The sequence below is a fragment of the Lithobates pipiens genome, unplaced genomic scaffold (genome assembly GCF_037356315.1).
Source record: "Lithobates pipiens isolate NorthernLeopardFrog02 unplaced genomic scaffold, aLitPip1_a1.2 Scaffold_3, whole genome shotgun sequence".
Classification (NCBI taxonomy): domain Eukaryota; kingdom Metazoa; phylum Chordata; class Amphibia; order Anura; family Ranidae; genus Lithobates; species Lithobates pipiens.
In genome coordinates, this window is record NW_027507790.1 from 279,368,391 (window position 1) to 279,390,601 (window position 22,211).

At 46.0% G+C, this 22,211-nt stretch overlaps 1 protein-coding gene across 1 annotated transcript in view; it reads right to left on the minus strand.

The window, feature by feature from the left end:
* LOC143941280 (vomeronasal type-2 receptor 26-like) overlaps positions 1-20,654 on the minus strand; it is a 41,936-nt gene extending 21,282 nt beyond the window's left edge. The window contains exons 1-2 of the mRNA XM_077463317.1: positions 20,226-20,654; positions 15,375-15,452 (exon numbers count right to left, since the gene is read on the minus strand). Coding sequence (XP_077319443.1) covers positions 15,375-15,452; positions 20,226-20,654 — 507 coding nt within the window. The remainder of the gene's footprint in view (positions 1-15,374; positions 15,453-20,225) is intronic.
* Positions 20,655-22,211: the final 1,557 nt, after the last annotated feature.

The following is a 22,211-nucleotide window of genomic DNA, read 5'->3' on the forward strand; positions in this document are numbered from 1 at the left end:
TCAACATTTGATGGGGTAGATGAGAGGGGGTAGAAGATAGAGGGGTGGGGGGTGAAAGGATATAGAGAATAGAGGTATAAGGGAGAGAAAAGGAGAGGAGGTGGGTGTCCCCCCCCGCTGACATCACGCCTCCTTGTTTTATAAGTCAAGTATTCCTACGTAGTGGGGGAAAGAATGTCTTATATTTGTCCATGGTTTGAAAATGTTTCCAGCAAACCCAAATAGTCGAGAATTTCTGTAGCCGTTCTTGCGTGGTATATATCAGCTCTTCCATCTCCTCTATTCTAGCAACTCTGGTCAGCCATTCCCGAATGGAGGGAACATCAGTAGATCGCCAGTGTGTGGGAATACACAGCCTGGCTGCGTTAACCATATGCATGGCTAATGATTTGTGGTAAGTCCGTTTAGCTAGAGTCGTAAGGTGGAGGAGATATTGTGCGGGGTTATAGTTTAAGGTGTAAGTAGTGACCTATGCGATAATGGAATGGAGTTCCTGCCAGAAGGGTTGTATTAAAGGCCCCCTTTATCCAGACAGTGTTCCTGCTTTGCCACTCATCACACAGGAAGAGGATGAGGAGGAGGAGGAGGATTGTGTCAGCATGGAGGTGGAGGCTGGCACTCAGCATTAGTAGCAGCAGCAGTCTTGTAGGGATGATTTACAGTCCCAAGAAACCCATGGACTTGTACGTGGCTGGGAGGAGGTAGCTGCGGATCATGTTGTCCTTAGTGACCCAGAGGATTCTGGACCGAATGCCTCAGCTAACCTACGTTGCATGGCCTCCCTGATCCTGCAAAGCCTGTGGAAGGATCCTCGTATTCTTCGGATCAAGGAGAGGGACCATTACTGGCTGGCCACTCTCCTTGATCCGCAGTACAAGGGTAAGGTTGCCGACCTTATCTTGCCATCGCAGAGGGAGCAGAGGATGAGACATCTCTGGGAGGCCTTGCAGAAAGGTCTGTGCAACGCGTTCCCAGAGACTGGGAGGTTACAAACTCCTGGTCCTGGACGACATGTTGCTGAGGCATCGGTCAGAAGGAGTGGTGGAGAAGGTGGCTGTCTGACCGATGCGTTCAGACAATTTTTTAGTCCGCAGCCCCAAGGTATGATCGGTTCCAGCAACCATCGCCAGCGTCTGATTTACATGGTGCAGGAATACCTAGGGGCAAGGTCAGACTTGGACACCTTTCCCACCGAAAATCCTCTGGCTTACTGGGTCTTGAGGATGGACCACTGGCCAGAGCTTGCACAGTATGCAATTGAGCTACTGGCCTATCCTGCATCCAGCGTTCTTTTGGAACGCACCTTCAGTGCTGCTGGTGGCTTTGTTACCGATCACAGGGTGCGCCTGTCCACCGACTCGTTTGATCGACTGACCTTCATAAACATGAATCTGTCTTGGATCACCCACAGCTACCAAGCACCTGAAGCTGATGTAACCAAATTTTTTTTGGAAATATCACATCCCTTCAAGACTGCCTATGCTGATGCTGAGTGACTGTCCTGTTATGTTGACTGTCTATCCTCCTCCGGTGATATCTTGGAAAAACATTTTTGGTTCTGGGTGATGCCAACAGCCCAATTTTTCAGCCCCTGTTTAACAATTTTTGATGCAATGCTTTGCAGCAGGGCTCATTCCTGCACTACAACTAGAGTATATGGGAGAGTTTGCAGTGTCATGGAACCAGCAAGCAGTGCCTAAGGTCCAATTTTTCAGCCCCTGTTTAACAGGGGCATGTAATTACAATTTTTGATATAATATTTCACAGCAGGGCCCGTTCCTGTGTCCACCCAGAGTAACTGTGAGGACTTATAGTGTTGTGGCACCAGCACCAGCACCACAACCACCAAAGGCCCAATTTTTCTACCACTGTTCAACAATGGCATGTAATTACAATTCTTGATATAATCGTTCACAGCAGGGTGCTCCAGCGCCCAGCAAGAGTCACTTTGAGGGCTTACAATGTTGTGGCAACACCTTGTTTCACCATTTCTGCAGAGCATATAGGGCAAGTCCCTACTTTCAAACATCCAACTTACAAACGTCTCCTACTTGCAAACGGAAGGAGACAACAGGAAGTCACTCTGGTTCAGCCATATCACAACAACAACAGGAAGTGAGATGAAAAAAGACGGATTTCAAAAAAAAATTATACAGGGGTGATAACCCTTCCCTATGTTTTCCAAAAAGCTTAAAAATAGATTTTTTGACTGGAGCTACACTTTAAAAATGTACCAGTTCAAAACTACAAACAGATTCTACTTAACCCAACCAACCTACACAGTCCCTGTCTTGTTTGCACCGCCTGTATACTTCTGTTCTGAGTATATAGGGCCTGGGGGCCCCACACCTTTCCTTTTTTTAATTTGGGTACAGGGTTCCCCTTAATATCCGTACAAGACCCAAAGGGGCTGGTAATGGGCAAGGGGGCTACCCATGCCATTTTTCTCGATGATTTTCATCCATATTGCTGGAACCAGATACTACATTAAAACCGCAAGCAGTATTAAATTACTTTTTTCCTGTAAATGTCATTTTGTGCAGGGACTATTCTAAACACGGGAAACACGTGGCACTTCACAGGCATGCTACAGTGGTGTGAAAAAGTGTTTGCCCCCTTCCTCATTTCCTGTTCCTTTGCATGTTTGTCACACTTAAGTGTTTCGGAACATCAAACCAATTTAAACAATAGTCAAGGACAACACAAGTAAACACAAAATGCAATTTGTAAATGAAGGTGTTTATTATTAAAGGTGAAAAAAAATCCAAACCATCATGGCCCTGTGTGAAAAAGTGATTGCCCCCTAAACCTAATAACTGGTTGGGCCACCCTTAGCAGCAACAACTGCAACCAAGCGTTTGCGATAACGTGCAATGAGGCTTTTACAGCGTCCTGGAGGAATTTTGGCCCACTCATCTTTGCAGAATTGTCCTAATTCAGTTACATTAAAGGGTTTTCGAGCATGAACGGCCTTTTTAAGGTCATACCACAACATCTCAATAGGATTCAGGTCAGGACTTTGGCTAGGCCACTCCAAAGTCTTCATTTTGTTTTTCTTCAGCCATTCGGTGGTGGACTTGCTGGTGTGTTTAGGATCATTGTCCTGCTGCAGAACCCAAGTTCGTTTCAGCTTGAGTACACGAACAGATGGTCGGACATTCTCCTTCAGGATCTCTTGGTAGACAGCAGAATTCATAGTTCCTTTTATCACGGCAAGTCTTCCAGGTCCTGAAGCAGCAAAACAGCCCCAGACCATCACACTACCACCACCATATTTTACTGTTGGTATAATGTTCTTTTTCTGAAATGCAGTGTTCCTTCTACGCCAGATATACTTGGACACACACCTTCCAAAGAGTTCCACTTTTGTCTCATCGGTCCACAGAATGTTGTCCCAAAAGTCTTGGGGATCATCAAGATGTGTTGTGGAGAAATTGAGACGAGCTTTGATGTTCTTTTCGTTCAGCAGTGGTTTTCTCCTTGGAACTCTGCCATGCAGGCCATTTTTGCCCAGTCTTTTCCTGATGGTGGAGGCATGAACGCTGACCTTAACTGAGGCAAGTGAGGCCTTCAGTTCCTTGGACGTTGTTGTGGGGTCTTTTGTGACCTCTTGGATGAGTCGTCGCTGCGCTCTTGGGGTAATTTTGGGCGGCCGGCCACTCCTTGGAAGGTTCACCACTGTTCCATGTCTTCGCCATTTGTGGATAATGGCTCTCACTGTGGTTCGCTGGATTCCCAAAGCTTTGGAAATGGCTTTATAACCCTTTCCAGACTGATAGATCTCAATTACTTTCTTTCTCAATTGTTCCTGAATTTCTTTGGGTCTCGGCATGATGTGTAGCTTTTAAGGATCTTCTGGTGGACCTTACTGTGTCAAGCAGCTCCTATTTAAGTGATGCCTTGATTGTGAACAGGTGTGGCAATAATCAGGCCTGGGTGTGGCTAGAGAAATTGAACTCAGGTGTGGACAACCACAGTTATAGTATGTTTTAACAAGGGGGGCAATCACTTTTTCACACAGGGCCATAATGGTTTGGATTTTTTTCACCTTTAATAATAAACACCTTCATTTACAAATTGCATTTTGTGTTTACTTGTGTTGTCCTTGACTATTGTTTAAATTGGTTTGATGTTCCGAAACACTTAAGTGTGACAAACATGCAAAGGAACAGGAAATGAGGAAGGGGGCAAACACTTTTTCACACCACTGTATAGACACCCCCCAGGCACGATATTTAAAGGAATATTTCACTTTTTTTCACTTTAATCGTCATAAAAATCAGTGCTCCCGAAAAAATTGGCCATTTTTAAAATAATTTTAGGCATTGACCCATGTCCCCTGGGGCAGGAGCCAGGTCCCCAAACCCTTTTTAGGACAATATCTTGCATATTAGCCATTAAAATTATCACTTTTTATTTCAAACGTTCGAGTCCCATAGACTTCAATGGGGTTCTAAAGTTAGCACAAATTTTTGGTCCGTTCGAAAGTTCTGGTGCAAACTGAACTGGGGGATGTTAGGCTCATCCCTACCTCTCACAAACGCCTTGTGGGCATTAGGCAAGACAATGCGATCAGTGGATTCTGTATCGTTGGTAGAGAAAAATGTATCATGTGCCTCATGTACAGCTTTCTGGTTTTCTGGGACTGAGAGTAGGTAAGAATTCAATATCCACACAGAGGGAGTTTTAAATTTGGATGAGTCAGAGAGAGTAATCGTTATGGGGGCATGATCTGACCAGGATATGGTCTCAATCGTGGAAGTGGTAACATGTGGTGTAGGGTTAGGGCGGCACAGTGGTGTAGTGTTTAGCACTCTTGCCTAGCAGTAAAAAGGGTCGCTGGTTTGAATCCCAACCACGACACTACCTGCCTGGAGTTTGCATGCTCTCCCTGTGCCTGCGTGGGTTTCCTCTGGGTACTCCGGTTTCCTCCCACACTCCAAAGACATGCAGGTAGGTTAATTGGCTTCTGTCCAAAATTGGCCCTAGTATATGAATGGGGACCTTGGATTGTGGGCTCCTTGAGGGTAGCGACCGATGTGACTGTGCAATGTACAGGGATAGGGACAATTGTAGACACTCACTGGATGGACTAGTGTCTTTATTCAACCTTACTGACTATGTAACTATGTATCTATGTGGGAGGGTCCATTGGTCAGTACGTTCGACTCGAACATCGGCTGTTCGCCCGTTCGGTGAATTCCGAACGTTATGGGCCGTTCGCGCCAAATTCGTGTGGAGCTCACGGCCCACAATTGCTGGCTCATGATTGGCCAAGCATGCACTGTGACCCCGCATGCTTGGCCAATCACAGCGCCGGCAGTGAGGAGAGCCATGATTGGCCACAGTTAGGATGCCTGTGGCCAATCATAGCTCAGGCTGTGTAGTACACGCCCCACACTATATAAGGCCGCCAGCGTGGCGGCCTTGTGTAGTGTGTTGGCGTCTGTAGGAGTTAGTGGGTGTTCTGTGTACCTTCAACACAGTATACACCGATTGTTATCGGCCGATTTTGCGTTCTTGCTCTTCTGTAGTGGTTGTTGTCTGCATGCCCTGACCGCAGTATACACCTCTATATCCACCTATATAGCTAACTATCTTTCTCTTTTTAAATAGAGCTTGCAGTCAGTTGTAGGAGATTGTGCGTGCTGTCTGCGTGCTCTGAACCCAGTATACACCGCTATATCCACCTATATAGCTAACTATCTTGCTCTTTTTAAATAGAGCTTGCAGTCAGTTGTAGGAGATTGTGCGTGCTGTCTGCGTGCCCTGAACCCAGTATACACCGTTATATCCACCTGCATAGCTCTTCTCTAATTGAGCCATCTGCCATCTGCAGGAGTTAGTGGATGTTGTGTGTGGCTCTAGCACAATATACACTACCCAATTGCTGGATTTCCCATCTCCCTTCAGGCCATTACCATGTCTGGAAGGCCAGCAAGGAGAGGCAGACAGGCACGAGCCGATTAAAGATGGGAAGCAGGCTCTGTGTCTAGGGACAACAGTGCTGGTCGTGGACGCGGCGCACCGTCATCATCAGCACGTGGCCATGGGACACGCTTGTCCTTCTTTTCGGCAGCTGGACATATTGAGCCGCAACATGCCGAAGACTTGGTAGAGTGGATGACCAAGCCCTCTTCATCCTCCTCATCCTCTCTCACCCAGGCTCCGGGTACTAGCAAAGCAGCTGCCAACACTTAGTCTTCCCTCCTCTCAATGTCATCATCAGTGACTCCTTCCCTAGACCCGCCACGTCCTCCTGAGGAGTCTCCTGAACTCTTTGAGCACAGTGTTGGGTACATGCTCCAGGAGGATGCCCAGTGTTTTGTAGACTCTGATGATGATACTCAGCTAGAGGAAGGCATTAGCATGAGCGCAGAGATAGGAGATGCTCAAGAAGGACAGCAATCTGGCAGTCATTTTCCACAAGCTGCAGCATACTGCCAGGTTTGCTCCAGCAATGAAAAGGGAGGCGATGATGAGGGCACTGACTCCACGTGGGTGCCTGGTAGGAGAGAGGAGGAGGTGGAGGAGGAGGAGACACATGTCCAATGAGGCAGGATGCCCTCCGGGGGCCAGCTTAGGGGCAGCACACCGACTGAATCACATCACAGAGCTCCGCCTGTGCAGGGCACTGCCTCTGCGTGTTATTCTAAAAGTTCTTTGGTGTGGGCCTTTTTTGAGACGAGTGCATCAGTTCGCACCGCTGCTATTTGCAACATATGTCTCAAGCGTATCTCGCGTGGCCAAAACATCAGCCGCTTGGGCACCACATGCTTGACCAGACATATGTTGACCTGCCATGCAGCTCGTTGGCAAGCGTACCTCAAAGACCCACACCAAAGAGCAAAGCGGACCTCTCCTTGCTCCTCATCAGCTGGGATCTCCAACCCCACTAGACTTCAGTCCTCTCTGAAACCTGCTCTGAGAGGAATGAAAGTGTAGAATTAGGTGTGTCACAGCCAAGTGCTTCCATGCACTCTGCTAGCAGTACACCCACGTCCGATTATAGCAGGCAAATGTCCCTGCCCCAGCTGCTGGACCGTCGAAAGAAGTTCACTCCCAGCCATCCACATGCCCAGTGGTTGAATGATAGCTTGGCTAAATTGCTAGCACTTCAACTGCTGCCTTTTCAGTTGGTAGACTCGGCCCCCTTCCGTGAGTTTGTACAATGTGCGATTCCTCAGTGGTAGGTCCCCAAACGCCACTTTTTCTCACCAAAGACGATTTCAGCTCTCTACCGGCATGTGGAAGGCAATGACCTTGCCTCGCTGGACAGGGCGGTCAGCAGTAAGGTAAGGTGCATATTACCGCTGACTCATGGTCCAGCAGGCATGGACAGGGACGTTAGCTGTCTTTCACGGCCCATTGGGTCACTCTTCTGGCAGCTGGGAAGGATGCAGGACAAGGTGCAGTAGTGTTGGAGGTTGTTCCGCCACCACGCCTCCAAAATGCTACTATTGGTTGTGTCACACCTCTCTCCTCCACCCCCTCCTCTTCTTCTTCCTCCATGGCCTCTTCCAGTGCTCTGTCCTCAGAACCAGCGGTGCTCCGTAGGCGTTCCAGGGGCTACGCAAGTACGCAGGCAAAACAATGCCATGCCGTGCTTGCGCTGGTTTGTTTGGGGGACAGGAGCCACACTGGGGCGGATGTTTTGTCAGCTCTGCAGGGGCAGGCCGAGAGGTGGTTGACGCCACGCCAGCTTAAGCCAGGAATGGTGGTTTGCGACAATGGCACCAACCTCCTCTCCGCCCTCCGACAGGGACAACTGATCCATGTGCCCTGTGTAGCTCACGTCCTTAACCTGGTGGTGCAGCGGTTCTTGGGCAGGTACCCAGGCTTACAGGATGTCCTGAAGCAGGCCAGGAAAGTCGGTGTGCATTTCCGCTGATCATTTAATGCCTGTGCTTGGCTGGCTGAGCTCCAAAAGGAGTTGAACCTGCCCAAGAACCGCCTTATATGTGACATGCCCACCAGGTGGAACTCAACGTTGGCCATGCTGCAGCGGCTGCACACACAGCAGAGAGCCATCAATGAGTACCTGTGTGACTACGGCACCAGGAGAGGGTCAGGGGAGCTCGGTTTTTTCTCACCACGCCAGTGGGGCATGATCAGGGATGCATGCACTGCCCTGTCACCATTTGAGGAGGCCACAAGGATGGTGAGGAGTGACAGTGCATGCATCAGTGACACTGTACCTCTTGTCCACCTGTTGGAGCATACGCTGCGTGGAATAATAGACAGGGCACTTGAGGCAGAACAGAGGCAGGAAGAGGAGGACTTCCTTGCCTCTCAAGGCCCCCTTTATCCAGACAGTGTTCCTGCTGTGCCACCCATCTCACAGGAAGAGGATGGGGAGGAGGAGGAGGAGGATGATTGTGTCAGCATGGAGGTGGAGGCTGGCACTCAGCATCAGCAGCAGCAGCAGCAGTCTTGTAGGGATTATTTACAGTCCCAAGATACCCGTGGACTTTTACGTGGCTGGGAGGAGGTAGCTGCGGATCATGTTGTCCTTAGTGACCCAGAGGACTCCGGACCAAATGTCTCAGCTAACCTATGCTGCATGGCCTCCCTGATCCTGCAAAGCCTGCGGAAGGATCCTCGTATTCTTCGGATCAAGGAGAGGGACCATTACTGGCTGGCCACTCTCCTTGATCCACGGTACAAGGGTAAGGTTGCCGACCATATCTTGCCATCGCACAGGGAGCAGAGGATGAGACATCTCCGGGAGGCCTTGCAGAAAGGTCTGTGCAACGCATTCCCAGAGACTGGGAGGTTACAAACTCCTGGTCCTGGACAACGTGGTGCTGAGGCATCGGTCAGAAGGAGTGGTGGAGAAGGTGGCCTTCTGACCGATGCTTTCAGACAATTTTTTAGTCCGCAGCCCCAAGGTATGATCGGTTCCAGCAACCATCGCCAGCGTCTGATTTACATGGTGCAGGAATACCTAGGGGCAAGGTCAGACTTGGACACCTTTCCCACCGAAAATCCTCTGGCTTACTGGGTCTTGAGGATGGATCACTGGCCAGAGCTTGCACAATATGCAATTGAGCTACTGGCCTGTCCTGCATCCAGCGTTCTTTCAGAACGCACCTTCAGTGCTGCTGGTGGCTTTGTTACCGATCACAGGGTGCGCCTGTCCACCGAATCAGTTGATCGACTGACCTTCATCAAAATGAATCAGTCTTGGATCACCCACAGCTACCAAGCACCTGAAGCTGATGTAACCAAATATATTTTTTTGAAATATCACATCCCTTCAAGACTGCCTATGCTGATGCTGAGGGACTGTCCTGTTATGTTGATTGTCTATCCTCTTCCTCCTCCGCTGATATGTTGGAAGAACATTTTTGGTTCTGGGTGATGCCACCAGCCCAATTTTTCTGCCCCTGTTTAACAGGGGCGTTTAATTACAATTTTTGATGCAATGCTTTGCAGCAGGGCACATTCCTGCACTAAAACTAGAGTATATGGGAGAGGTTGCAGTGTCGTGGCACCAGCACCAGTGCCTAAGGCCCAATTTTTCTGCCCCTGTTTAACAGGGGCGTTTAATTAAAATTTTTGATGCAATGTTTTGCAGCAGGGCTCATTCCTGCACTAAAACTAGAGTATATGGGAGAGTTTGCAGTGTCGTGGCACCATCACCAGTGCCTAAGGCCCAATTTTTCTGCCCCTGTTTAACAGGGGCGTTTAATTACAATTTTTGATGCAATGCTTTGCAGCAGAGCTCATTCCTGCACTACAACTAGAGTATATGGGAGAGATTGCAGTGTTGTGGCACCAGCGCCAGTGCCAGCAGCCCAAATTTTCAGCCCCTGTTTAACAGGGGCAAGTAATTACAATTCTTGATATAATATTTTACAGGAGGGCCCGTTCCTGTGCCCACCCAGAGTAACTGTGAGGACTTATAGTGTTGTGGCAACCGCACCACAACCACCAAAGGTCAATTTTCTGAACCACTGTTCAACAATGGCATGTAATTACAATTCTTGATGTAATCGTTCACAGCAGGGCGCTCCAGCGCCCACCAAGAGTCACTTTGAGGGCTTACAATGTTGTGGCAAACCAACACCTTGTTCCGCCATTTCTGCAGAGCATATAGGGCAGGCCCCTACTTTCAAACATCCAACTTACAAACATCTCCTACTTGCAAACGGAAGGAGAAAACAGCAAGTGAGATGAAAAAAGACGGACGGCAAAACAAATTATACAGGGGTGATAACCCTTCCCTATGTTTTCCAAAAAGCTTAAAAATAGATTTTTTGACTGGAGCTACACTTTAAAAATGTACCAGTTGAAAATGACAAACAGATTCTACTTAACACAACAAACCTACACAGTCCCTGTCTTGTTTGCACTGCCTTTATACTGCTGTTCTGAGTATATAGGACTTTGGGGCCACACGTATTTCCTTTTTTTAATATGGGTACGGGTTTCCCCTTAATATCCGTACAAGACCCAAAGGGGCTGGTAATGGGCAGGGATGGCTACCCATGCCATTTTTCTCAATGATTTTCAACCATATTGCAGGAACCAGATATAACATTAAAACCGCAAGCAGTTTTAAATGGTGTTATTTCCGTTAAATGTAATTTTGTGCAGGGACTGTTCTAAACACGGGAAACACGTGGCACTTCACAGGCATACTATAGAGACCCCCAGGCACGATATTTAAAGGAATATTTCACTTTTTTTTTCACTTTAATCATCATTAAAATCAGTGCTTCCACCAAAACAGCCATTTTTAAAAACATTTTAGGCATTGACCCATGTCCCCTGGGGCAGGAGCCAGGTTCCCAAACCCTTTTTAGGACAGTATCTTGCATATTAGCCATTAATATTAGCACTTTTAATTTGTAACATTCGAGTCCCATAGACTTCAATGGGGTTCTAACGTTCGTACGAATTTGGGGTCCGTTCGAAAGTTCTGGTGCGAACCGAACCAGGGGGTGTTCGGCTCATCCCCATTGGTCAGTCTGAAAAAGATCTATGCGTGTAAAGGTGTGGTTGACCGGGGAGAAGAACGTATAATCTTTTTCGGTGGTGTGGTGGCACCTCCAGATGTCATACAGATTGCCATTATGGAGAAATATGTTCAGAGAATAGGGTTTACGTTTAGCTTTATGTAGATGAATCGATCGCAGGATCTCCTACTGCATTGAAATCCCCACCAATAATTAAGGAGTCTTGTTGGCAAGAAGATATTTTCTTTAGCACTTTTTTTAGGAAAGCAATCTGCTTGTCATTTGGGGTGTGTACATTTACCAAAGTATATCCATTTTTAAAAGGACAGAGAGGCCAATCTGTTACAAAGACCTGATGCGGCAAACTGTATGTTGTCTACCGGGCACTCGGGTTCAGCACATCACGGATCTGGTGGACAGATTACTGGGAGGGGCTGGGGAAGACCCAGCTGTCATGGCGCACGTTGGCACCTATGACAAAGTCAGAGGCAGATGGAGTGTCCTAAAGAATGATTTTAGGAACTTGGGAGCTAAATTGAGGAAAAGGACCTCCAAGGTAGTATTCTCAGGAATACTACTGGTACATCGAGTCACTCCAGAAAGGCAGAGGGAGATTAGCAAAGCAAACAAGTGGCTGAAGAGCTGGTGTAGTAAGGAAGGGTTTGGGTTCCTGGAGGACTGGGATGACATCTCAGTTGATAACTGGTACTATAGAAGGGACGGACTGCACCTAAATGAGGAGGGTGCAGATCAGCTGGGAATAAGGATGGCCAAAACGTTAGAGGGGTTTTTAAACTAGGCAATGGGGGAGGGTCCAGAGATAGAGATAGTCAGCGTGGAACATATTCCAGAGGGTAATATTAGGGGCATTAGTGGTAGGGTAACCAAAGCACATAAACCCAAGGTAAGTATAGTAGAAAGTCCTAGTGGCAATCTTGGAACACCCAAGAGGATAGTATGTGACCGGTCAAAATATATGAATGTATTAAAATGTTTGTTCACCGATGCTAGAAGTCTGCCAAGCAAAATAGGTGAGTTGGAAGCTCTGGTGCATCAGGAGAGCTATGATGTAATCGGTATTGCTGAAACTTGGCTTCATTCCTCACTTGACTGGGCTATTAATATTCCTGCCTATGCACTCTTTCGGAAAGACAGAGTAAAAAGGAAAGGTGGAGGTGTCTGTATGTGAGAAATGAGCTCAAAGCGAGTGTGAAAGAGGACCTGGTGGATGGAGAGTGTGATGAGTCTGAAGCATTATGGGTGGAACTGCATACAGATGTGCGTAGTTCAAAGTTAATCATTGGAGTTTGTTATAGACCACCCAATGTTAATGAGGAAGTGGAGACTCAGCTTCTTGCACAGATGGAAAGAGCTGCAAGGGCTGGGACAGTGATAATAATCAGGGATTTTAACTACCCAGAAAATGACTGGAGTAATGTCACTGCTGGGACAGTTAAAGGGCAAAAATGTATAAACCTATTGCAGGACAATTTTATGGCCCAGATTATTGAGGCCCCAACTAGGAAGGATGCTCTGTTCGACCTGCTAATTTCAAACCATGCAGAGCGTATTACTAATGTTCAAGTAAAGGAACACCTGGGTAGCAGTGACTAAAACATGATTTCATTTGATGTTAGCTGTAAGCAAAAATCACATACGGGAAAGATAAAAACACTTAATTTCAAGAGAGCAAATTTTACAAGGATGAGGGCTGCTCTCCAGGACTTAGACTGGGAGAGAATATTGGCATCAATGGGCACAGAACAGAAATGGGAATTCTTCAAAAAGACTGTTTGTGATCTTACTGTAAAGTATATTCCCATGGGCAATAAGTTTAAAAGGCTAAAAATAAAACGGCCACGGCCAAAGTTAAAAAAGCTATAAACTATAAAAAAAGAGCTTTTAAAAATATAAAAATGAAGGAACACTAGTGTAATTTAAATGTCACAAAGAATATTACAGAATATGTAAAAATGAAATCAAGGATACAAAATTCAAAACAAAAGACAGATTCCAAAAGATAGTAGGACAAACCCCCAAAAATTCTTCAAATATACTAATAGTAAAAAGGTCAAGTCTGAGCATGTAGGCCCTTTAAAAAATAATCTGGAGTGGGTGACTGTGGACAAAGAGAAGACTAATTTATTAAATACTTTCTTCAGCTCTGTGTATACAAAGGAGCATGGGGGAGCTCATGTCCATAATGGGGGTGGTAGTGACACAGCCCCAAATCCACAATGGCTCAAAAGTGATATGGTCCAGAAATATTTGGACAGAATAAAGGTGGATAAAGCACCTGGACCTGATGGCATCCACCCAGGGATCCTAAAGGAATTGAGCTCTGTCATTTCAAAGCCATTGTATCAAATTTTTAGGGACTCATTAATGTCAGGAATAGTACCACTGGATTGGCGCAGGGCCAATATGGTGCCTATATTTAAAAAGGGAACAAAGTCTATACCAAGTAACTATAGACCTGCTAGTTTAACTTCTATAGTTGGGAAGATACTGGAGAGATTAATAAAAGACCACATAGACAAGTTCTTGCAGGAAATAAATATTTTAAGAAACAGACAGCATGGATTAATGAAAGACAGAAGTTGTCAGACAAACCTGATTTCTTTTTATTAGGAGGTAAGTAAAACCTTGGACAGAGGGGTGGCAGTGTACATGGTATACTTGGACAGAGGGGGGCTGTGGACATGGTATACTAAAGCGTTCAATACAGTTGGCTCATATGTAAGGTAAAGTCTACAGGTTTGTAAATATCAGTTTGTAAATGGATAGAAAACTGGCTAAAAGACAGAATTCAGAGAGTGTGGTTAATGATTCTTACTCTGAATGGTCTAAGGTTATCAGTAGTGTACCCTTTTTAAGTATAAATGATATTGGGTCTGGGATCAAAAGTAACATTTCCGTCTTTGCAGATGACACCGAGCTATGCAGTGGAATAACGTCCTTACAGGATGTCTCCAATTTACAAGCCAACCTCAATGCTCTGTCTGATTGGGCGACTATGTGGCAGATGAGGTTTAATGTTGAGAAATGTAAAGTTATGCACTTGGGGGCTAAGAATATGCATGCATCATACATTCTAGAGGGGGTACAACTGGGGGGATTCATAGTGGAGAAGGATCTGGGGGTTTTGGTAGATCATAAGCTCAATAATAGCATGCAATGCCAAGCTGTGGTTTCCAAAGTGAGTAAAGTCCTTTCTTGTATTAAGAGAGGTATGGACTCCAGAGAGAAAAATATAATTTTGCCCCTGTTCAAATCATTAGAAAAACCTCATCTGGACTATGCAGTTCAGTTTTGGGTACCAGTTCTGAAAAAAGATATTGGGGAACTGGAGAAAGTGCAGAGAAGGGCAACCAAACTGATAAAAGGCATGGAGGAGCTCAGCTATGAGGAAAGTTTAAAGGAACTGAATTTATTCTCTCTTGATAAGAGGAGATTAAGGGGGATATGATCAACATGTACAAATATATAAGGGGTCCATATAGTGAACTTGGTGTTGAGTTATTCACTTTACAGTCAACACAGAGGACAAGGGGGCACTCTTTACTTCTAGAGGAAAAGAGATTTCATCTCCAAATACGGAAATGTTTCTTCACAGTAAGAGCTGTGAAAATGTGGAATAGACTCCCTGCAGAGGTGGTTCTGGCCAGCTCAGTAAATTGCTTTAAGAAAGGCCTGGATTATTTCCTAAGTGTACATAATATAACTGGGTACTGACATTTATAAGTAAAGTTGATCTGGAGAAAATCGGATTGCCTCTCGGGAAATCAGGAAGGAATTTTTTCCCCTGCTTTAGCAAATTGGATCATGCTCTGCTAGGGTTTTTTGCCTTCCTCTGGATGAACTGTGGGTATAGAAGTGGGTATATGGGATTGTATGAGATTTTTTTTTTTTTTTTTGTGGTTGAACTAGATGGACTTGTGTCTTTTTTCAACCTGACTAACTATGTAACTACGTATATATTGCATTGTTAATGTTACGTACTAGAATAAGAAAGCGTCCATTGATGTCATGCTGTAGAGAGATAAGTTGAAAGTTCAGAGAGTCTGCAATCGCAATGAGAACTCCAGCTTTTTTCTTTTCAGAGTTTGTGGTAAAAACCTGGGTAAAGTTTTTCAAATAGAGCTGGGGCACTTTATTGTTTGCAAAATGAGTCTCTTGTATGAAAAGGATATCTCCGTGAAGTGATCTGATTTCATTGTTCAAAGCTTTCCTTTTAAATGGGCTATTAAGGCCGTGCACGTTGAAAGAAATGAGCTTAAGAGCCATGGGAAAGTAGTAGGCAGCTGATAATGTTGCTGTTTTTACATGAGGTATGGAAGGAGCGCTGGTATCATCATATTTGAACCTTGCTTTATAAATGTCAAACAAAGAGTCTCTATAAGGTCATACCTGCAAAGATCTCAGCCGCGTTGGATACAATAGCATTCTAGATAGTACCTCTACATAGAGGTTAGGTGCATGGAAAATCTGTAGGAAGATGATAATAAAAACACATCTGGAAAAAAGCCCAGAAACCATGTGCAACTTTTATGGGGGCAACAATTTCAGAAAGGGTTGAACAGGAACAAATCAAAAACAAACGTTTATGTAAGGTCAGTTGGCCTAAGAAGGAGGCAAGGACAGCACATGTCTCTGTTCTGATCCGGACTTGGGTTTGCTGTATACCCAGCATTTTTAGTACCAGTCCATTGTCACTTTAGCTGGCGGGGGTTTATCTGGGATGGTAGCATCAGATGGTAAAATTTTCCATTCCTTTAGCAGCCTAAGGCCCTTCTCCAGCGAGTGTACTGCATATGTCTTGTGTTGCTTTTTAATCAGTACTTTGGTGGGCCGGCCCCACTGATATGGTATGCTGTGATTACGAAGTGCTTTAGTTAGCATGATAAATTGCTTCCTAGTGTGAATGCCAGCTGATGAAAGATCCATATATAGGGTAATTCCAGTGAATTTATCAGATAATATGGGGTTAGCTCTTGATGCCTTCATCACTTTTTCTTTGATGTGAAAAAAGTGAATCCTGGCCAGGACATCTCTTGGGATTGTGTCCGCCAAGAAGGGTGGTTTGGGTATGCGATGGGCCCTGTTGTTTCCAGCTTTATGCAGCAATTCTGACATTAGTTGGTGTAGGAAATCATTCAGCTGGGAATCAGTGACATTTTCTGGGATGCCTCTAAATTTTATATATTTTTTTTTAATTCTTTTATTTAAAAGTTTCACAGATAAAATACATAGAAAACATAAATTCAAACACATATGTACAAAATAAAATGACATAACATTTGTAAAACATACGTGACAATAAGAAATATATTTTCAGACAAACAGAATTTTTTTACAATATTTACATAACCCACCCACGTCCCACATCAGTGACATTTTCTGGAATGCCTCTAAATTTTATATTATTACGCCTCGATCTGTCCTAGAGATCGGCGAGTTTGGCGTTAATTTTTTGGTTTTCAGTGTCATGTTCATTGTATGAATCGATCAGTTCATTGTGTGCATGACACACGTCTCCAATGTTTTCCTCTGCTTGGGACACCCTGGATAGTTGTTGTAACACCTGCTAGCATTTTGGACATGTCAGTGTGAAAGGAGCTGCGTCTTTTATGTCTGTCATGGAGGCCGGCTGTGAGTATACTGGGAAGTCCTCTAATAATGGTGTGGAGGAAGGATAAGCTGCATTTGGGAAGGAAGAGTGAGGTAAGAGGGCTTCCTCTTCTACCTGTTTACTTTTTACTTTCAAACATTTTTATTGATTTTACAAACCAAAGAGAACAATACAGCACAGTACAGTTAACACATCTCATGCGTCAGAGACAAAAGGCACTGTTAAGAAATACAGATATGGATGCTTGGAAAATAACAAGGAACTAGGATTTTAGCATTCTTGAGTATAGTCGCCCTTCCCAACTGCTTGCGATATATTGAGGTTTTATCCGAGGAGCACTAGCTAGGCCTCCCCTGCACCCCAACTGGGAACATACTGTGCAGGGAAAGAGCCCCGTGGTGTCTTGCGTCCTCTACAAGAGGTGAGAGACCTCAACTGCAATGGAGGAGGGGGACTATGTTAGGGGTGTGACTGAAGCTCCAACACCTCTTCTCTCCAGTACTATATGCCAGAATAAAAGGGGTATGAAAAATGTCCTGGAGAGTGAGGGATCAAAATGAAACTCTGTACAGACAAACAAGGGGTGGGGGGTGTGGGAAGGTGGGGGAGGGGAGGAAGGGGGGAGGCATGTCCACGGGCGAGCAACACCCACAACCAAGAGTGGTCCAGGGAACTAGGGCCGGACTCCTGGAATCAGCGAAATGCCCATGTATTGAGCCCAAGGCTCCCATGTAGCCTCGAACTGGGCTGTGGAGTCTAAAAGAATGCCAGTAAGTTTCTCTTGCAACATTATCCAAGATTTTTTTTTAATGGCGGCTGCAAAGGAGACTCTAGGGAGTTTCCATGCCTTGGCTATTGTCATTTTGGCACCCAGGAATATAAATTGAATTAGTTTACGAGTATGTTTCGGGATCCCAGGGAGATTAGCATTAAGGAGGGCAATGGCAGGGCTTCTCGGGAGGGTATGGTTAGTGATTTTCCTTATTAAGGCCAGGATTCTTTTCCAGAAAGGCCTAAGTCTGGGGCATTCCCACCAGATGTGGGCCATGGTCCCGACCAGGTCGCATCCCCAGAAGCAATTGGGGTCAGCTGAGGGGTACATTAGGGAGAGTCTCGAGGGAGTTAAATACCACCTGGTGAGGACCTTTACGTTGGCTTCAATTAGTGAGACATTTCTGATGCCTTTAAAGGCTCTGGAGAAGGAGGCCTGCCATTGTTCCACCGTCGTGCTAAATGCTAGTTCAGTCTCCCAAGCTGTCATGTAAGTGGATCTATTCGGTTGATGAGCCAGGGCCTTGTAAACCACTGAGATTGCCCCTCTCTGCTCTGTGGCCTGTCCGCACCATGATTCATATGGAGTGCAGCTTGAGGAGGCCTGCCTATCCGTCCATAACTTTAATAAGAAATTACGGATTTGGTGAAACCTAAAGCGTTCTGAGGGAGGCATCTCGAGCTGGTTCACACAATGTCCCAAGGTAATAGGGCCTCGAGCATCCAAAAAGTGCCCTATTCGATATAGACCCTTATCCAGCCACCATCTAAAAGCTTTGATCTCCTGGCCTGGTGGGAAATCCGGGTTGTTGAATAAGTGAGCTAATGGTTTTAGGTGCGATATGAGGTGGGGGGATTTTCCATCCTGTCCCAGAGATGTATCGATTGTGAAAGAATCGGGGAGAGAATCGGAGGTCGGAGCCTGGGAGGGGACCAAAGAAGAAAATCAATGGTATAAGTCGGGACTGCCTGATTCTCCAGGGAGACCCAGTCTGGTTTTTCAGTTCTACTGTATACTGTGGATAACTGTGCTATTCTGGCTGCCTGAAAATACCAGAGCAGTCTCGGCAGCCCTAAACCTCCCTGCGATTTGTGGTTGTACAAGGTCCGCTTGGGGATCCTATGGCCTCTCCCACCCCATACAAATTTGTTTATTTTGGCTCGGAAAGACCGTAAGTGTTCCAGTTTGATATTGATGGGTATGGCCCTGAAGAGGTATAGCAATCTCAGGAGTAAAGTCATTTTAATGGAGTATATCCTTCCCAGCCATGATAATTCTACCTTCTCCCATTGTCCCATATCCTCCTCAAGTTTTCGATATATGGGGGGGTAGTTAGCCTCATATAACTGTTCCACCCTGGCAGTGAGGTTGATGCCCAGGTATTCTATGGAGGAATCGCTCCATTTAAATTTGAAAGCGCTCTGCAGAGCTGACTTAGTTTCAGGTCTGAGAGAGATATTCAGGGCATGGGATTTAGTGTAATTAACCGTGAGTCCCGAGACGACTGAGAATTCTTGAAGTTTACATAGGTTGGGGAGGGAGACTGTCGGTGAGGTCAGGAAAAGGAGTAGGTCATCAGCGAAAAGACCACATTTGTGTATTTGTTTCCCGTCCGTGACACCTTGTATGTCTGGGTTTGAGCGAATTGCAATGGCCAAGGTCTCTATTGCCATTGCAAAGATTAGGGGGGAGAGCGGGCATCCCTGCCGGGTTCCCCTGGCTATTGCTAGTGGTTCTGAGTGTTGACCTTGTATGCGAATCATGGCTTTAGGGTTAGAATATAACGAGCCCAGGATCCCTTTAAAGCGGGGACCGAATCCCCATTTGTCTAGTAGGAAGAAAATGTACTTCCAGTCTATGGCATCAAATGCCTTGTGTAGGTCCAGGGATAGAAGCATCCCTTCCTGAGCTTGTTTGCCGTTCCAGCCAGAGTGGAGGAGGGAGAAAATGTCAACCGCTCTTCTAATTTGGTCAGGTCCCTGTCTGCCCGGTATAAAGCCCACTTGGTCTTTGTGAATGTAATATTTAATAAAGGAAGAGAGGCGGTTAGCTAAAATTTTGGTCAGAATTTTGAGGTCATTATTGATGAGGGAGATGGGCCGAAAATTTTCCACTTTTTCATGATTTTTGTTGGGTTTGGGAATTACTGTGATGTAGGCAGTGTTGAGGTGTGGGTCTAGGGGGGATCCCTCTGTTTTGAAGTTGAAGAATTTGGCCATGTGTGGGGCTAATATATCCCCAAAGGTCCTATAGTAAGGTGTAGACAGTCCATCAGGGCCAGGGGCCGATCCAGGTTTCAAGACCTTGATGACCGCCAGATCTTCCTCCTCCATAAATGAATCTTCCATAATGTCCTTATGGGCTGTGGTCAGGGTCGGCAAGCTAAGGCTTTGAAAAAATTCTGTCATCTTTGGGGCCTTCTCTGTGGCGTCTTGGCTATATAGTTTGGCGTAATAATCATGAAAAGCCCTCAAGATCTTAGTCGGGTTGGTGGCGGGGGGTTGGCCATTCAGTCTTAGTTTGGGGAAGGAAACGATTTGGATTTAGGTGTGAGTATACGTGCTAGCATAGACCCTATCTTGTCTTTGTGCATGTAGTATTTGGCCCCACTCCATCTAATGTGTTTCTCTGCTGATGCGGTGAGTTTTAAGTTAAGTTCTAATCTGGTTGTGTCTAATTGGTCTGCTGAGGCCTTTGAAAGGTGATTCTTATGCGCCATTTTAAGATCCGCAAATTTGGATTCAAGGTCACGGATTTCTAAAAGACGTTCTTTTTTGAGGCGGGATGCGAGCTTAATCAGTTCTCCTCTGATGGTGACTTAATGGGCCGCCCAGAGAATTTCTGGGGAGACACCTACCGTTGCGTTGGTGGAAAAGTAGTCCTTGATAGAGTCAGCTATGCATTTGGCATGAACAGGGTTACTGAGGATAGACTCGTTTAGATGCCAGTGTGTTCCACCTTTGTTGGTGAAGACATTGCGGAGGGAGAGAAGGACCAATGAGTGGTCCGACCATGGAGAGTCTATAATGGAGGCTTTTAGGGCCATGGGAACTAGCGATGGGGGAATCAGGATGTGATCAATCCTGGCATATGACTGGTGTGGAGACGAGTAATGTGTGTAATCCTTACTCTTAGGATTTAATTCCCTCCAGATATCAACTAGACTTTTAGAGTGGAGAAATTTTGCTATTTTACCGCTCATTTTGGAGGGTCTCTTAGCTTGATCTTTAGGGGGTTTAGTTTTGTCAAGCCCCTGGTCAAATGCTACGTTGGAGTCCCCACCCATGCTAATTTTGCCTTCTAGCATCGGACCCAAAGTCGAGTAGAGAGACTGGAAGAATTTGGCTTGTCCTTTATTGGGAGCATAATATGAGACTATGGAATTAAGTATTCCTTCAAACGTGCCCTTCACGAGGATGAACCTACCCTCTGGGTCCCTATATTCTGAAATGTGTGCAAAGTTACAGTGTTTAGGGAAGAGGATCGCAACCCCCTTGGTTTTGGTAGGGGCATTTGCAAGAAAAAATGTGGGGTAGGAGGAGTGGATAAATTTGGGTCTATAGCGAATAGGGAAGTGCGTTTCCTGCAACAGGACTACATCAATTTTAAGGGCTCGGTAACGTTCGAAGGCTATTCTCCTCTTCCTGGGGGAATTTAGACCTTGGACATTGTGTGAAGCCAGTCTCAGATTCCTGTTAATAGGGGATGTGTTAGCCATTAGGACAGAGAGGGGGAGTGATCAACCAAATACATCCACTTACCCTTGGGGTGTTGACGCTCTGGACCGAGACCTCTGGTCTGATGCAGAAATCGAGAAGAGCCCTGGGACCGGTAGCTTCACTCGTCCATGGACACACTTGGGGAAAGAGAAGGAAAGAACATGAGGGATGGGAGGGAAGGGAAACACAAAACAGAGAAACACATCTTCTACGAAGACTGGTGTAGGGCCGGCGTGAGAGAACCCACCGACCCCCGTCTAAATTAGTTTGGACGATCCTAGGGATAGCCCAAAGGCCCATGTCAAAGAGATATGAACTACCTCTATGAGATGGGTGCGAGCACATAGGGACCACCCCGGACTCTAACAGAAAAACATAAAGAAACAATGTAAAACTTATGAACGTAACACCGTTATGTTGAGAGCAACTATTTCCTGCCGGCTGTTGGACCCCAGCTACTTCTAGTGAACATCTTCCGTATGGGGAGATAACCCATCCGGACCCGGCTGGGGCCACACCCGAGGATCTGTAACCTGAGGCCTTGGTGAGGAAATAGGGGAATATAGGGCAGAACCCCCTCCCCCGTTCTATTGGTCCGAGAGGAGCCGTGCCCACCCCCCGCCCCAAAACCAACAAACTAAGGATCAGTGGAATCTAAAGAAAGGGAAAGGGGTACATGGGGATTTGTAGACCAAATAACCTGTTAACACAATGTAACCCTATGGTGACCAAGGGCCCAGTTATGAAAAGCAGGTCCATGCAGACCTGGGGGAGACATCCATTGGTAGGCCCGGTTCAAGTAGTGGGCAGTGGATCTCTTCCTAAACATCCCGGTAGCTGCAAGGAAGATGCATCTGTAACCCAGATGATATATTTCCCCTGTGGGGGTATAGGGGGACAACCCCACTAAACTGCCATGTGGCCCTCACCCTGGCAAAATAACAAATATGTACAGGAGGGAGAGAGTCAAATAAACCGTGAGATGGGAGTTTATCACTCCGTCCGTCAGGCGGGCGATTGCCCAAGGAAATCCATCCGATAATGGGAAGAGTAAAGAAGAATCAGACTTCTCTGCAGTCCTCTTTCAGGGGGGGGCCTCCTTCCTTGCTCTTCTTGGTGCGGCC